The 18,041-nt window shown below is 38.2% G+C and overlaps 2 protein-coding genes across 3 annotated transcripts in view; both read right to left on the bottom strand.

The window, feature by feature from the left end:
* Positions 1-434: 434 nt before the first annotated feature.
* Positions 435-13,683, bottom strand: spns1 (SPNS lysolipid transporter 1, lysophospholipid). 2 transcript variants are annotated; one of them, XM_067616237.1, is made up of 13 exons: positions 13,428-13,683; positions 9,475-9,690; positions 8,586-8,651; positions 8,331-8,467; positions 8,042-8,193; positions 6,884-6,950; positions 6,623-6,765; positions 5,494-5,646; positions 4,742-4,931; positions 2,922-2,987; positions 2,664-2,762; positions 2,034-2,202; positions 435-1,515 (listed from the first exon to the last, which is right to left on the bottom strand). In XM_067616237.1, exons 2-13 carry the CDS (start codon positions 9,680-9,682, stop codon positions 1,445-1,447), a joined length of 1,521 nt encoding a protein of 506 aa, XP_067472338.1. In that variant the 5' UTR covers positions 9,683-9,690; positions 13,428-13,683; the 3' UTR covers positions 435-1,444. The 2 variants fall into 2 exon arrangements, with proteins under 2 accessions (XP_067472338.1, XP_067472339.1); XM_067616238.1 differs by having other exon boundaries at positions 9,475-9,687.
* Positions 13,684-16,365: 2,682 nt separating this feature from the next.
* Positions 16,366-18,041, bottom strand: part of nfatc2ip (nuclear factor of activated T cells 2 interacting protein) — an 8,460-nt gene continuing 6,784 nt past the window's right edge. The window contains exons 8-9 of the mRNA XM_067616411.1: positions 16,960-17,075; positions 16,366-16,835 (exon numbers count right to left, since the gene is read on the bottom strand). Coding sequence (XP_067472512.1) covers positions 16,674-16,835; positions 16,960-17,075 — 278 coding nt within the window. The 3' untranslated portion in view covers positions 16,366-16,673. The remainder of the gene's footprint in view (positions 16,836-16,959; positions 17,076-18,041) is intronic.

Here is an 18,041-nt window from a genome sequence, read left to right as displayed (position 1 = left end):
AAGACGAATCCTGCTGACTTTGGTGATTCTCTGACTTTTCCCTCTAGCGCCACCATGAGGTTGACATTTATAGTTCAGAGTGAAATATGCAAAACTATTAGATGGACTGTCAGTTCCTTAAGTGTCCAACTTCTTCAACCAATAAATATAATAATAAATAGAAATACTTTAAAGGGGACCTGTAGAACCTGCTATATATGCTAAAAATACAGACACTGAAAACCACTTTTTAAAAAACTCTTCAGTTAAATTGTGTCCACGTTTTAATAATCAGCTTGACATCTTTTCTCTGTAAATCAGTAAAACCTCACTGACTGACTCAAACTATTAACTCGTAACTCTGGTAAAAAAAAAAAAAAGGAAAGCAAAATCACCTACGTAAGAATATTAATAGCATGTTTCCATGGCAACATTTACACACATACACACGAACATCTTGTCAAGTTAATTCTCGTTTAATAGTTCACAAAAAAGATCTGCTAAAATAATTTCAATTTAACAAACAAATCTGATTATTAACATTCATTTAAAAGCGTTTCTTTCTTTTTAAATAACCATTGTTGACACATATTTTCTGCAACTTCTGTGTGCTCTACGTGTCCCGGTCAACTTGGGGGAAGCTCTTTTTAACCACACAGAGCTCTCTGACCCGACACAAAGAAAACCAGAAACAGAGCTGCGAGGAAAGAGTTCAAACAAGATCCCTGCACTCCATCAAACACCGGAAGCATTATAAACTAAAAAAAGAGGATTAAAAACAGACGTATTGCTTGTAAAAGATGAGCAGATGAATAAAAAGATACAGAGGTAATATGATTCTTCCCAGTTTCTGACAACTTGGATCATTATTTCCCATTTTCTGGTTCCAAACAAATACAGACCTGTAAGACGGTTAGTGTTACTATTAAAAGTAGTTCAAACATATAGAAATACATGATTATGAAAGCTTGTCCTGCATATAAAATCACTCGAGGTTTGGAAGCAGGATGCAGCCAGTTTTTGGTTATGTTGTTAAACTCAGGATATGGGTCATATTATCTTTAATCAGTTTATAGGTGGTTGAATGTCAAACAATCGATAAAATCAAATTCGCAGAGCAGTTTCTGTTGCTCCTCTTCAGAGAATCTCTAGTGCTCATTTTCAACATCATATCTGCTCTGCAAACATTTCCAACAATGTTGAGCTCACGTCCACGTGTTCAACAGCAAAAACAACATCTGGAGATGAAAAACAAACCTCCTGAAGCGCCAACGTGCTCCTGAGCGGGGGAAGGTATAAAACGTAATGTCAAAAAGTTTAAAAATAAATGTATCCTCAAAATATTTCTGCATGGCAGACAGTCCCATCAGTGTCCGCAGTCCTAAAAAAATAATAAAAAATAAAAATAACCACAGGTGTATGAAGGATCCGACTGAACGTAAGGACCTCCATCAGGTTTCTGTGGTCAGATCAGAACACTGGACACTGGAACCCGAGTGGATCGGCCGCTTTTTGGTACGACGATTGGCTCGTCATCTGTCAACAGAGAAACATGAGAAGAAAGTTTATTTTCTCTAATAGAAGCCGGGTCTCCAATAATGGCTGGGGGTGTGGTTGACACCAACAAATAAAAACCGGCCCCAAATACAAAAACAAGGATGGATTGAGGCCGTATACAGACCAAATCAGGTGTTGCTGCGCACCGCTGCAGGATTGTGCGGGGGGGTGTGGGTGTGTTTATTTGTGCTCTAGAAGGTAACCGTTGTCGGTCTGATTACTGCAGATCACAGTCACATTGACAACACTAGACAGTTATAGCCTCAAAACACTTTGAAAAATTAAAATACGACAAAAACTACACTAACCCTAACAAAAATCGAATGACTTAAATTTAACTAAAACTAAAATATAAACTAAAATATATCATCAAAAGACTAAAACTAAATCACAAACCGGGGCCAAAATAACACTGTTGTGCGCACAAATGAGGTGATTCTGAGTGTATCCAGTGATTTGGCTCATTCCACACATATCAGCCGAGCAGTTTGTCTCACCTGTGGCGTTGAAGTTCTCGGCACGATGGCGGTCTTTTTCGATGAAGAGGGCGGTGGCGAGGAAGAAACCGCCGCCCACCACCGCCACGAAGGAGCAGAGCAGCAGAGAGAGCTGCAGAGAGCGAAACTGCCAGAGGAAGGAGTCCGTCTTCCTCAGAGAGTCTGAAACCTGAAACACACACACAGGAGGAGATTCAACGATGGTGACGCCGTGACCTCTACCTGCCTTCGTCCTCAGAACCAGACGTCCTGGAAAGTTGTCTGTGAGCTCAAACATTTCACTCCAGTACTTAAAGGAACAGTTCAACATTTGGCGGAGAGTTGGATGAGAAAATAGATCCCTCTCTCATGTCCTCTCTCAAGAGTTAACTTCATGGTGGCATTTATTTTTTCATAAGACTACGTTGTTGATCATTGTTCAACCTCTTTAACCTCCTCAGCTAATAACCGCCCTCAGTTACTATAGCAACACACGGGTAAGTAGAGAGGAGTGCTCACCACACAGGATGAAGACTGTTTCTAAAACTGTTGACCTATAAAAACATATAGGTCACACACCAAACATGAGGAGAGTGTGTGTGTGTGTGTGTGTGTGTGTGTGTGTGTGTGTGTGTGTGTGAGGTAACATACCACTCCTATCAGGTACGGACTTCCTGCGTCTCCCAGTAGATGAGAGATGACGATCTGCAAAGCCTCGGCTGTGGAGCGGCGAGTGGGAACGACCACGTACTAAAAAAATGTTTGACAATTACAAGACTGTTGCAGCAGGAACACATTAAATAACATTAAATTATTATACATTGTTTATTATAAATTTATTCCAAAGCATGTGATACTGTTGTGATCTGAACTGTGATGGACATTAAGAGTAAGAGACAGTTTTCTCACCAGTAATATATCAGCCACGATGGCCCAGTTCATGGACAGGAAGGTCTCTCCGAGGAAAATGAAAACCTGAAGACACAAACAGAAAACGCAGTGAACATCTACAGAGAGAGGAGTCAGTGGAGACTGAATCAGATGATAATATGTCAGAGCTGTGTGTCTGTCAGGTTTGTTGTGGAGAAATCGATTATTACAGCTTTAATGTTGGAGGCGGGTTGTGAAATCACACTCGGATTTACACCTTAAACCTTATGTAGTGTTTTTGTCTTGTGATGTCTTGTCTATGAGCTATGAACAGTTCAACCAAAAAGTGATTTTCACATGTCAGATTGTTTTATTTTTAAGGTCAAAATCTCCAGTACTCAATGAAAAAACAAAAAAAAAAGTCTAAAAACATTCTTGAGAAATTGCGTATTAATCATCTTGTCAACTATCTTGCGATCCCTCCGGTTTGTTTTTGTGTACTGTAGTGAAAATGTTATTTTAAGACACTGATGAGAGACTAATATTAGTTATTTCTGGGGATTTGTAGCATGAAAAAAGTCAAATTTTAAGATTGTCAGGACGCTCCTTTGATCAGACTTTTTTTGCCCCGATACCTTCGATACACAGTACCGATCAGACACCAGCGCTGTTGACAAGAAGAAAAATATAGAAAGTCACCAGTTTATCCTTTAATAAGATGTAATGTCCAAGCAGGTAGCTCCAGGTCTGAACAGTGAAGCCAATGCAAAAGTGCCTAAAACCTGCATTCTCTCTAATGACCAGCAGGGGGCGACTCCACTGGCTGCAAAAAGAAGTCCGATTGTATAGAAGTCTATGAGAAAATGACCCAACTTCTCTCTCGATTTATTACCTCAGTAAACACTTTCCTGATGAGTTTATGGTCTCAATCACTAGTTTCAAGTCTTCTTCGGTGCGGCATGATGTTCGTTTTGTAAATGACGGCCCATTTAAAGTGAAATAGACGATAAAGCAGTGTATGCTTTAGGGCGTGGCTACGTTGTGATTACCAGTCGCTACCACGGCGACAACGTTGATTACGTAACATAAACATGGCATAACCCCAAATTCACAGAGTACAGGCGAAGCTGCTGCTATTTCACAGTTTGTTTTCAGTTCACGACAGTTAATTGTAACATTTTGGTCGCATAAGAAGACCCTCTGAGGAGTCGGCTGTTCCGTTTTTCTGATGAGTACATTCTGTCTTAATGGTTTTAAGTCTGTTTTTTGCTAGCGAAAATTAGTATTAGCATTATCACAGTTGACCACAGACTGTAAATGCACCATGCTAACCAAGCTAGCAGCTAGCGCTAGATTCAGCTCCACGCTCTCCACCAAATATGATCACTTCGTGCTCCAAAAATCAAAGATGGCGACAGTCAAATCTCTAAATTCGAGGCTTCAAAACAGCAGTCCGCAAACCAATGGACGACGTCACGGTGAATACGTCCATATTTTTTTTTACAGGTAACGTCTGATGTAAGTTTCAAAATGATCTCCTCAGAAAAAGTTTAGAAAATCATCTAAATTAAGTTTTAGAAAAACTATAGCGAGTGTGTGTTTGGCAACATTTCAAACCGCATTTATTGTAAAACTCTTCGAGGAATTTATGCAAAAATTGGAACTAAAACCGATTAAACGATATCCTCAGCAAAAGCTGCTGTTTGTTGGAAGCTTATGTCAAACACGTCTAAAAGCCACGATGGTGCCCCTTTAAGGATATATTGCTCATTATGAACAAGGGATGGATGAATGTTTGATAAAAACAGATTTTTACTGGTCTGAACTGGAACAGAGAGGACGACAGGAGGAGAACTCACGTATGTGGCGATGGTGCTGGCCTGGGCGAAGACGATGGCCATGTAGAGGAACGGTGCTGACAGGAGCAGGCCGGCGGCGCAGACCAGCGGGTCGGCCCTGGGCGTCCTTTTCCTCAGCTGCCGACTGACCTGCACGCCGCTGGCCACGCCCAGCACGCCTGTGACGCAGGTGATGATGCCGAAAATCAGACTGTCAGAAGAAAACACAACCACAGTCAACAGGAGAGACATGTTGTTGCCCTCTGGAGCCACATTCAACACATCCGGTCACATTAGAGCGGCAACTAAGAATGATTTTCTTTATCGATTCATCTGCAGATTACTTTTGCAATCAATTTGTCTATAAAATGTCAGAGAATAGTGATTATAAGTTCTTAGAATCCACAGTGACACCTTCAAATTACATATTTTTTCCTGATCAACAATCAAAAATCCAGATATTCACAGTTTACTTTTATATATGACACAGAAAAGCTTCAAATTCTCAGATTTGAGAAGCTGAAACCAGCAAAATATTTGGCATTTTTCCTTTAAAAACTAATAAAACGATTTTTTTTGATTATCAAAATAGTTACAAATAAACTTCCTGTCAATCGACTAATCTTTGCGGCTCTAGATCATCTCAAATAACCACAAGTGTCAGTTGCCTTTTTTGGTTTAGTGTGCCGTCTTTCAGCCAACAGTTTAGCCACCAGTGAAGACAAACTGTGAAACTTTCACTGGCCGAGCAGTAAAAAGTCACATATCGTTACCTGTCGTCGGAGGCGCAGTGTCCGTCCACGCAGGGAGCTTTCTCCCCGGTGAACACAGCCGCTCTGAACAGGAACGTCGGAGCCCAAAGAGCCAGAGAGCCGGTGACAAACGCCACCGCCGTGAAGCCGAAGGTGGACAACACGAAGCTGTGACTGCAGAGAGACAGAAAGACAGTTTGAAATAAGTCACAGCAGGTAAATAATCTAAAGACAAGGTGGGCGTCATGTCTTCTGATATTATAGCAGGACTCAAACGCTGAATGAGAGACAGTGTTGCGTTTCAGAAGCTAATGGAACAAAGGCACAGGAAGTGATGTCATGACTTTGGCTCTCTATTTATAAAAACGGTAAGAAAAAGCTGCAACCACGAGCACATGACAAGTTACCTTGTGGCTGCAGGGGTTTCCTACATGATAAACATCTTAAAACTAGTTTCACTATTGCAGTGAAAATGTTTTCTTGGGGTCTCTGAGGCCCAGTTTGTGATCCAGGTTTTAAAGGATCGAGTCACAATTTTTCAAATGTGTCTTAAAGCAGCAGTCAGGTGTCCATATGAACAGTGAAAGAGGTTTTCCTCGCTGTAATCATTCCTCCTGTTCATACTGGATATTAAAAGATCCTTCAAATGTGCTTTCAATGGAAGTGATGGAGGCCAAAATCCACAGTGTGTCCACACAGTCATTTAAAAGTCTGTGTGAAGCTTCTATTCAGCTTCAGCAGTCTGAGTTAGTCATATCAAGTGGATATCTGACACATTTACAGTCTTTTTGGCATTAAATTCCCTCTTTGTGTTTCCTCGGACAGTGTTTCCCTGTTGAGCTGCAGGTGGAAGTATAGTAACAAAAAGAGGAACTTTGGCACTAAAAAGACTGTAACATTGAAAGATATCTACTTGATTTGACTCATTTGGACGCTGAAGCTTCATATTAGCTTCAGATAAACTTTGAAATACATTTTTGTACAGAAGGAGGACTGTGGATTTTGTCCTCCATCACTTCCATTGTAAGGTCATTATGAAGGGATCTTCTAATGGTCAGTATGAACAGGAGGAATGATTGATGATTAAGACACTTGAGAAATAGTGAACTCGTCCTTTAGTGTTGCTGAATGTTCCTGATAGTGAACCTACTTCTTGCTGAGGGCCTGCAGGTCAGTCAGCCAGCTGGTCCGGTGCAGGTGATGTTCGGGTCGAGCTTCGATGGCGCCTCTTTTAGGCTCCTGGACCACAAACAGCAGCAGCAGCACTGCGATCAGCCCCAAACCTGGAGTCACCTGGAGGAGGAAGAACAGTGCAAACTGTGAACATCATCATCATCCTACAACATCCAGAAGTGGTTATATATCATCACTGGAGAGTAAATCAGCGTAAATCATTAAAATAAAAACGTACCCGCAGAGCCCAGTGCCAGTCCCGTGCAACGGAGCTGACCTGTGACCCCACGATGTATCCAAGACCACTGAGGACGAGAAAAAAGACATCGAGAAGATAAGATGGAGGAGTCCACATTCACACTTTTATTAGATTATTTGATGTCATTTCTACTCCTTGTAGTGAGGAGATAGCACTCTTAACATGGAGTAAATATAAAAACCACATGGGAGTTTAATCAATACATAACCTTCAACAGGCTGAACGTCCGTCAGCAGCGTTTATCAGCTACAACAGATGAAAACTAACATGAAGTCTGGAGTTTTAATCTCTTATTTGTGATTTATATTTTATTGATTTTGCTGTAGAAACTAAAACTAAAATCCTCTAATAAGAAAACCATTAAAATAATAAAAATACAAACAAGGAAAACGCATAAATATACCAGCATATATTCATATATGCACACAGATACCAAACCACATGTACATACTATAACATACATGCATCTACAGATTTAGACTGAAATACATCAAACGTACCTGCAAAGCTGCATCAAAATACAGTTTATTCTACTTCCTGTAAATCTGACAGTAATTCTCATTTCATATATCTTAGATGTAACCCATAAAGAGTCCTAATCAGTCACCTGATATGAGCTGTATAGTTTAGGACTGAAATCAAATCATCATCTTTTGAAAAATCACAAATACATTTATGGATTTTCTGAACCAGCCATTAAAAAATAATAAAAAAACATGAATTAATGTGCTGTCAATCTTAAAATATAACAGACAGACACATAAATACATAGAATAACAAAAGTAAAATGTAAAGTATTTTTTATTATTGATGATAATAATAATAATAATAATAATAATAATAATAATAAGGTAGGTAAAGTTATGATATTATACATTGATGCAGACAAAAGAATGAGGAAGTTTCATTATGTTATTACAGGTAACAGGAAAACATTTAAGACCTTTTTAAACTTCAATCTGAGACTTTAGTAACATTTAAAGCCTTTTTTGTCGAGGAAACTGAATTCAACACTTTTAAAAAAGACCTGCAGATACTCTGATATACTGCTCAATGAAAGTGACGGACTGAAGGAATCATCAGTGAAGTTTAACATTCAGAATCAGTATTATTAAAAAAGAAAAGTTCCTCTCTCACCTGCCGACCGGAATGGCAAAATAAAAGATGGAGAGCATGTTTGTCCTCTTCCCTTTGACGTACAGGTCAGCGATGATGGTGGGAGCGATGGTGGAGTAACTGGCCTCCCCGACTCCGACCAGACCTCGAGTCAACAGCAGAGCCCAGAAATGCTAAGAGAAGTCAAAAAGGAGGATTTATACACCTAAACCTCTCAACACACACCGAGGTTCAAGAAAATGAGTCTAATAATGTTTTAATGTCACTGTGGTTCAGGTGTAAATATCATCATCATCAACACATCACTCACTTCTTTGGGGGTGTAGGAGCTGGCGAGCGTCACTATAGACCAGAATGCAATGCCAAAACTCATGATGAACTTCCTGTTGTACCTGTCGCCAAGGTAACCGAAGAACGGAGCCAAGAACATGTAGCTGCAGATGAAAACTGGAAGGAAACGAACATGAAAACATTCTCAGGACTTCACAAACTCTTGTTTTTAAACCAGATGAACTGAAAAGCAGGAAATTATTACAAGAGTTAATGTTTAGTTTGGTTTTATTACCTGTTTGCAGCAAGCCGGATCTCTCATCATCAATTCCAAAGTAATGTTCTATATCAGGGAGAACACCTGCAGGAGTCGACACAGATACGTTCAGTAGTTACAGGATCAAAGATGCAGCAGATAATCCTGTCTTGGATCATCTTCATCTGACTGAAGTGATTTTTGACTCAATGAGATGAAAGTTGATGAAATCTTTGGTCGTCAATCAAAAACAGTGTGAGACTGATGCAACGACACACAAACCAACTAATCAGAATACGACATGATGATGATAACACAGAGTACACGACGATCTGACAAACTGAAATCCTGCAAGATTTTATAACAGTTGTCTCACACGGCGCGACATGCAGTAAACTTCCACCATCGATGCCTTTGGTCATTTGATTTATTTTATGCTTCTGTCTGTGTTTCGGAGCCCCGGAGGAGCCGCGGAGAAACAACAATAACTCATTCATGCCTTTCTCGGATCGCTTGGATTTAATCAGGTTTCATTCTGATCTTGGACTCAGATATGTGGATACCGTACAGACTGTGACTCTCCTGCAGAGGTCATCCAGTTTATAAAATCTCAGCTTTTAGCCGCTCTTCATTCAACATGCATCCGTCTCCTTAATACGCTCATGTTCAGCAAACATCTGCATGACAAGAAGTGACTGATGTTAAAGTGTTCAGTTCCCTCTACAAGAGAACAGGCAAAATAAATTAATCCAGAGCACAAATGATTCATTTGTTCTCTGTGGCTCCTCCTGTACTTTCTAGGAAATGATTAGAAAACTACTGATCATAACATGCATCGTTCTTAAATCTCCTGATATTCCCTGACTGCACGTCTTCAAAGCTTCCTGATATTCCAGGAAGTGGGTGAGCGGTGATCGGCGTTCCGTACCTGCCACGGTGAACCTGTCCATGTAGTTGAGCAGGTTGATGTAGCAGAGGATGAGGACGGTCAGCAGCGCTCGGACTCTCGACACCCCGCTGGGCGACTCCTGCTGCGTCCTCTGACCCGCCGACCCGCCCTGTTCATCAGCACCCTCCGCCTCGCTGTCATCGGAGAAGAACGGCGCCGAGTCCGACATGGGCTCACCTAGAGACATGGCTGCTGCTGAGCAGAGGAAACATCCTTATTATTCATTCACACGCAAACTGTCTTTTTAAAAAGGTGAATAACAAGTTAGCAAAAACTAAAATGATCTTAAATCATAATAAATTATTGAGTCATTTGGTTTACTGACAATATTATTCTTTCATTATTATTTTCCATTCCAAAAAACAGCACTTCAACTACATACCAGACAAAATTAACAATATTTCTTTTAACAAAACATTTATATGTATATATTGACAATATTCTAATATATCTAGAAAACACTTCTTCCAACACTAAACTGCTCTTTATAAAAACTGAAGCTGCCAATAATTTAATATTTAATAATCTGCTGATTATTTTTTCAATGAATCAACCAATCATTTGGTCAATAAAACATCAGAAGTCACAAGTTCTCAGAGCCCAGAGTGACGTCTTCAGAGTTTGTTTTGTTCGATCAACCGTCCAAAGAAAAGCAGTAAATCGTCACCTCTGAGAGGCTGAAACCAGAGAATATTTAACATTTTTAAACTAATAACTGCAGCTCTAATCAACACACAAGATAAAACGAGAAGAACATGTTTGAACACGTGGAAGTTGAAGTATCGTTTGTCTGCAGCAGCAGAACCAGAAGATCCTGTTTCATCTGAAATATCTTTAAAAAGTGAGTCGAGAAGCAGAAACAGATGAATGTGCTGCTCGTGTGTGGAGACGTTTCTCTCTGGTTTAACATTTAAAAAGCCTTTAATATTTCATGGCTACTCAGGCAGTTAAAACAAGCCTACGAGCCATTAAGACCTTCATCAGGCTGCTTCTTATATATGTTGGCGAGTAATCACATGACAGCTGAAGTCACATGACCGACCGTTCAGCAGAGACATTTACATAATAATAAACTATTCAAAACATCTTTCACTTTACTTTTACTGCCTGTAACTTTTGCACAGAGCTGTTTGTGTGTTTGTAGCTTCAGACTGTGATGAGGTGAAGCTCCAGAAGAGGAAGAGAAAGTGGGAAGTCATCCTCGTCCCAGTCACGTGATCACTTCGCTCACAGGAGGAAGAACAGCGCCTGAATGAAGAGGATCCTGCTGACGCGGTGAACACGTTAGTGCATCACGTCTCACTTTCAGTAGAGATCAGTTTCCTCTGCAGCGTCATCACACTGAAACTTCTCCTGCTCTGATGAGAAAATGTTTCTGCTCATGAATCTGGAGAAGTTTCCTGGACAGAAGCTGATTTTCTGACTTTATCAGCTGTTAATCATTTATTAACACGACGTACTGATGAGATTATTAAAGGTCACATTTCTGAAGGACAAAATCACTGAGAGCACTTTGCTTTGTAGAGTTTCCTCTTTTCTACATAAACTGAATCTCTTTGACATTTTGAAGAATAAGAATAAAACAAAGTGTGTCGCAACAGCAACGTCCAGAACACAGAACAAGAGTATTAAATCACATAACGTTGTTATTATCCATTGTGCAATAATTCTATACATAGTTTATAATGAAACATGAGTAGAATTATTATTATTATTATTATATGCTGTGCAATGTGCAATAGAAACATCGTTATTATTATACATTATGCAGAACAATAATAGTATTCATTATAATTACATATTGCAAAAGCTGCTTTATAAACCAAATGATAAATAAACTCAGCGCAGCCAGAAGATAATAAGGACAAAATCGATGTTGTGATAATTATTACAGCAATAAATTGATATTTATTTGTTATTATATTAACAAAAGTAAAATCACATTAGAAAAAAGTTAATTTTTGTATATTCAGACAGATTTATGAACCTATAATTGTCAAACATATATATTCTTAAGTATTGAAAACCTCCCTGTGTGACAGAATAACTGATCATATTAAATGATTGATCAGTCCAACATGCAGTCGGCCAATCAACAAAGAGAAAAGACTAAACAATGAATCCAAACAGAAGCCACTCAGTCGTCTTGAACTTTGCTCCATTTGCAGACAAACTCATTGATCAGGCAGTTATCAGCCGATGATCAGATGACGGACGCTGCTGCTCAGCTGTTCCAAACTCACATCTGAACCGCTCAAAGTCTCACACGCTGTTTACACACCAGCCAATAACCAGCCGGCGCCGTTAAAAATAACCTGTCTGGAGATTAACTCTCACTTTTATTCCTCCTGCTCTGTAACTTTGTGTCTGTTTATAGATTTATTTTATAAAAGAAATCAATCTAACAAGGAGAGAATGGTTTTATTTATCCTGCTTTACAACAGTCAAACATGACTTTATACTGGTTTGGTTAATTAATACTGGTTTGGTTAATTAATACTGGTTTGGTTGATGGTTTTACACATTTAAAGAATCTTCTTATAAATTCGGCAGAAAACTTTGACAACTTGGAAACTAACTAAAGAATTTATCCACAAAATCCTCCATCACATCTGTTGTATTCATACTCATAACATTTTAATATATTTTAGATTTGAGTGTGTGTAATTTAACCTTTAACTGGTATCTTTTGTCTCTTTGTTTTTGTATTTTGATTTGATTTGTTGCTGCTGTGGCATTTTAATGAAGTATTTATTTATCTGTCAGATGATCTACAGGACAGATTCATGTGATCACCCTGATGGATTAACAGGATCCTGTACGTCACACTCAAGGATCACTTTTAATCCTAATTTGTCACTGCGTCATAACTAAATATATCAAATCTAAAACTGTAGCATTAAATGTAGTTTTTTTTGAACGGACTTTGGTTTAATGAGCCTCTATAACAACATCTAAGTAAACAGATTATTTAATGTCCAGTTTAAAGTGTGTTCAACTGGTTTCTGTTACTGGTGTTTAGCATCTATAGTGACTCCGTTAACTGGTGACTTTCAGCTGAATGTGTTGTGGTTGTCTGTAGTAATTGTGTCCATGTTATTAATTTTACATTTATTACAAGTTTTATAATATTTGTCAGATTATTTGAGTGTGTTTTATTCAGGTTACTACTAACCTGCTGCAGCAGAGCTGAGTGACAAAATCAAATAAAGATATTTTTGACCAAATACCTCGATATCAATATTCCAACAACGTTGTCGGGACGACTATCAGTGCTTTAACAAAATATTTACACTATGAGATTTTTGATAAATAATTATCAGTAATGTGAATAAAATGATGAAGTGGTTAAAGGCAAATAATAGAAGAGCAGGAACAGTCTGGTGAGTTCAAACACTTTACATCACTTTACTGTAATGCAGCTTTAAAACCGGGAAATGACACTTATACCACATCATGATATTAAGATACCCAAAATCTAAGATGATATCTAGTCTCATATCAATATATCGATATAATATCGATATAATATCTGCTAGTCAGTTAGTTTATTTAATTATATTAATAAAATAATAATAAATTATTAATCACAATTTTTAAAAAGTGTATTAAATGACACACAATGTGTCAAACTGTGTTACTGTATCATCTACGTCTATCGGCGTTGTTTAACTACAGGATGAGTTAACATGGTCACCAGTTAAACCGTAACACTGGTCAGTTGATCGGTTGTTTAACTACAGGATGAGTTAACATGGTCACCAGTTAAACCGTAACACCGGTCAGTTGTTCGGTTGTTTACACGCAGGATGAGTTAACATGGTCACCAGTTAAACCGTAACACTGGTCAGCTGTTCGGTTGTTTAACTACAGGATGAGTTAACATGGTCACCAGTTAAACCGTAACACTGGTCAGCTGTTCGGTTGTTTACCTGCGGGATGAGTCCGGCTGACGCTTCTTTCTTCTCTCTGCTGGGGCCGCAAATCTCTTCCTCTTGTCACGCAGAGTTATCACCGCTATTTAAAACACATGCTGATACCGTTTCCTCAAATGTGTTTGTTTTTAGCAGAGAAAACCGTCCGCCGGGGTAATATTAAATAAAACTAAGTGTTTAAAACAAAGCGAAGCTCTTCAGACATGACATTTGTTTGCTGCCGCCATGATGGATCTGACCAAACTTCCGCTTAGCAGCTCACATGACTCTATTATCTGGAAGTCACATGACAAAATAACATTATTAAACTAATCAGCGGATGTTTACGATCTGTAACACTGTTTAGCAGTCGTGGAAAGTTCCGTTTTGAGGTACTTGTACTTTACTTGAGTATTTCCATGTGATGCTACTTTCTACATTTCAGAGGGAAATATTGTACTTTCTACTCCACTACATTTATTTGACAGCTTTAGTTACTTTTCAGATGCAGATTTGACACAATGGATAATATAACAAGCTTTTAAAATACAACACATTGTTAAAGATGAAACCAGTGGTTTCCAACCTTTTTGTCTTTTGACGTCTTACAAAAAGCAGTGTGTAGTCGGGGTCACATTTCACATGTCTATGAGTTGTTAACAGCTCCACCAAATAGTGATTTTTCCCTCTAAACTTCTCACATGCTTTCATTTCAATAAATGTTCAAATGATCCAATATTTCAGCAAAAATCAGAGAAAAAGTCCAAAAACTGAAAACAGATTTGTGTATCAGAACTTTGTTTTTTCTTCTTTCCTCTCCCATTAATCATCTCACCACCCCTCAGATTTATCTGCTGACCCTTTGGAGGGGCCCGACCCCTAGGTTGGGAACCACTGGACTAAACTAGCTAACTGTATATAAAGTAGTGTAAACTAGCTCCACCTCCAGCAGCTACAACAGTAACATGCTGCTCTAACACTGATGCTTCACTATTAATAATCTAATGATGTCATATATAATAATATATCAGTCAGAGGGACCAAACCACTACTTTTACTGCAATACTTTAACTACATCAAGCTCATAATACTTATGTACTTTTACTGCAATACTTTAACTACATCAAGCTCATAATACTTATGTACTTTTACTGCAATACTTTAACTACATCAAGCTCATAATACTTATGTACTTTTACTGCAATACTTTAACTACTTCAAGCTCATAGTACTTATGTACTTTTACTGTAGTAGTATCTTTCATGCAGGACTTGTAATGGAGTATTCTTACATTGTTATATTGGTACTTTTACTGCAGTCCTTTCATTATATACTGGAGCTTCAGAGTTGCTGTTCTGCTTTATTTGAACTTTCTTTAACCTTCTGATTCGTTTTGTGTTCATCAAGCTTTCTGTCTTATTTTCTCTTCTTGCTGTTTTGCATTAATGACCAAATGAGTGTTGGAGCCTTTTTTTTTTTGCAGTGGGCTTAATACATAATAACAATAATAGTTATATGGAGATAGATTTTTAAAATAATGATTAAAAATGATGGTATTATTGATCTGACTTTAAGTAGCAACCTCTGCTTTATGGTACAATAACAATAAATCCTGAGTTACTATATTATTAAACTGATATATACAGTATATCACAGGAATACTGCTGCAAAAAATACAGTTTATATAGTAGCTTTAATAAAATATTGACTCTGATGTAGTTGGGAAATTAATATTTCAATAAATTCATTCATCGGTCCACATGCTGAACTGTCTGTTTTACTTCCAGAAAATAATGACATCACAGCAACAGCAATGATTATTGATTGATTAGTAGTGAAAAGATTTCAGGTTCAGCATTTAGATACATTTCAGAGGGAAATATTAAAACTCCACTACATTTATCTTACAGTTATTATTACTAAAAACATTTCAGATTTAAATTTAAATCTTAAATTTTAACCCAAAACACACGATGCATCGTTATCGATTAAAAGTGTGGAAAATAGTTACAATTAGTCCTGAATGAGAGACTTCTATGATGTTTGTTGTAAATATATAAAGATGATTTATTTAAACCAGATAAATATCGATGTTGTTTCACTATGGAGGTTAAAACATGTCAATGAGTAAACAAAAGCTTATTGTAAAATTAAAAATAACTTCACTGAAAATGTTTTTTATATTTTATCAACAAATCAAACGTAGACGTAGAGAAAAGCTGCTGATCAGGTGACCTTTCACCTTTACAGATTTGTCATAAAGGAGAAGTTGAGACAGAATCTCACTTCCTGTCATCTTGTGACAGATATTTGAGGATTTGAGAGAAGTTTTCTGTGAGAAAATAAATCATATATATCCTGAATGTTCAGAAACTGTCCCGGCTATGAGGAGAGAAAAGTCAACGTGCAGTAAATATATGAAGTCTCAATAAACTCTGTAGTAAATGTTTCTGTGTGATCACATCTGTAAAAATGCCTTTTATTATGTTGTATTTAATATTATTGTTTATATTTACATATTATTGTATAATTATTAATCATCTCTCAATGTTTATAGTTTTCTGTACTGCTTTGGCTTTATTGTAGATTTCCAATAAAGTTTATTTGAATTTGAAACGACGTGACATGAAAGACGTCTTCAGATACTTTCATCAGAAAAATGGAACAACGTTAATACTTTACTGTAAACTTACAGCTGATAATCTGCCTTCATATAGAAACTGAGTGTCTGCAGGAAACACTAGAAAACATGTTTATTTTGATGTTTTACTCTCAGCTTTTGTTTATTGACATAAAAGAAACAAACAACTGAAGTGGTGAAAAAAAAGAGTTTGGGATGAAAATCTAATATCAGTGTTATGAACTCATATATAATAATAATAACTGTAAAAAGGAAAATGAGGATTCTTTAGCACATTATTCTGATTTGAATGCAGGACTTCTGCTTGTAACGGAGTATTTGAATATGTAACTTCTTTTATTATCGTCAAAAACAATAAAAACGAACACGTACAAAAAGAAAAGAACAGAATCTATTATACAGTCAGAAGAACAAACAGGATTACAACTGTACAATGGGTTGGTTTTTTAAAAATTTCATTTCTAATAGTGTTTAAAAATATAGTTTCTACTCTGAACTGTTGTTTTACTTTTTATTAATTGTAATAAATAAAGTGACTTTTACAAATAAAGTAACTGAACTATCAAACTTTTGTTTCTTTTCTTTAACAAACTGACTAGAAGGAGTGAAATGAATCCAACGGGTCACATCCAGACTTCGATGATGTCGCCGTCCTCCATGTCCAGCTGAGCCGGCGTCTGGCCGTGCGTCACTTTGGCGCCGTCGAACTGAAAGCTGACGTTTCTCGTGGCGCCGGCGGACATCTTGGACAGATACTGGGAGAAGATGGAGCCCAGTGCTGCGTCCTAAAAAAACACACGGATGACATGATTGATTAGTTTCCTGCGTCTGAATCAAACGTCGAGCTGACAGCAGACAGAAGAAGAAGAAGAAGAAGAAGAAGAAGAAGAAGAAGAAGAAGCTACGGACTCTGTGCAGAGAGAACTCCTGCGTGGAGTCTCTGTCTTTCCCCTGCAGACGCACGGTGATGCTGCTGCTGCTGTCGACGGTGCCGCTTTTATCCTCCGCTGCCATGGTGACGCACTCTGCACGACAAGAGGCAAAAATATACTTTTAAAATAGTTTGGATTATAGATTTTATTTAAAAAATGATTCACTGACTTCCAGTTGCACTGCAGTCGGTCCAGAATCACAAATCTCAACTAATATTAGATGGAACTTTGTACAAATATTCATGTTTCCCAATAGATGATAAATATATAGATAGATAAATATATAGATAGATAGAGAACAATGAGGTCAAAGAAACAAATACAATTAAAGACCAAATCATAAACAATAACTGACTCAAATATAAAAACAAACAGAACAAATAATAGAATACAGACGAGAGATATAACGACTGTAATATATAATGTTTGATGACAGATTTGAGATTTAGTGAAAATACAGATTTTATTGTAGGAAATAGGGATGCACGATATTATCGGCACGTCATCGGTATCGGCCGATATAAGCTCTAAAATGAAATATCAGCATCGGCTGAAATGAACAATTTTGAGAGGCTGATTTGTGGCCATCTCCTCCGCCACCTGACGGACTGTTTCACCCTGACGGTCCCGGTGTTTCCTCCGCAGGCTGCACTTCACTCATCTGCCCGTCAGACCTGCTGCTTCTTCTAGCTGGCTGTGCTTCCCTCCGGTCATGCTACGGCTAACGCTCCGCTAGCCTCTCAGCTAACGTTAGCCGCGGCTCTCCGTGTGGATCCAACCGGAGCACCGAGTCCCGGTTTGTTATTCAGGTTAAAGTGGGAAGAAGCAGCTGAGTGAAGTGCAGCCTGCGGAGGAAACACCGGGACCGTCAGGGTGAAACAGTCCGTGGAGGAGCTGCTACGTTCGGCTGCACAGATAGGAAACACCTTGGCTGACAGGATGTACCACTCTGTTTGGAAAAAAGATCTTTTTGGTTTATAACGGCGGTTGGCAACCAGCGTATTAGGTGCATTAGCGCCACCTTCTGGTCCGGAGTGTGGACCAGAGATTAAATCCTTC

This window comes from Thunnus thynnus, chromosome 17 (genome assembly GCF_963924715.1).
Source record: "Thunnus thynnus chromosome 17, fThuThy2.1, whole genome shotgun sequence".
NCBI lineage: Eukaryota > Metazoa > Chordata > Actinopteri > Scombriformes > Scombridae > Thunnus > Thunnus thynnus.
Note: the sequence above shows the minus strand (reverse complement) of the source record. Positions and strands in the feature narration are given on the sequence as shown.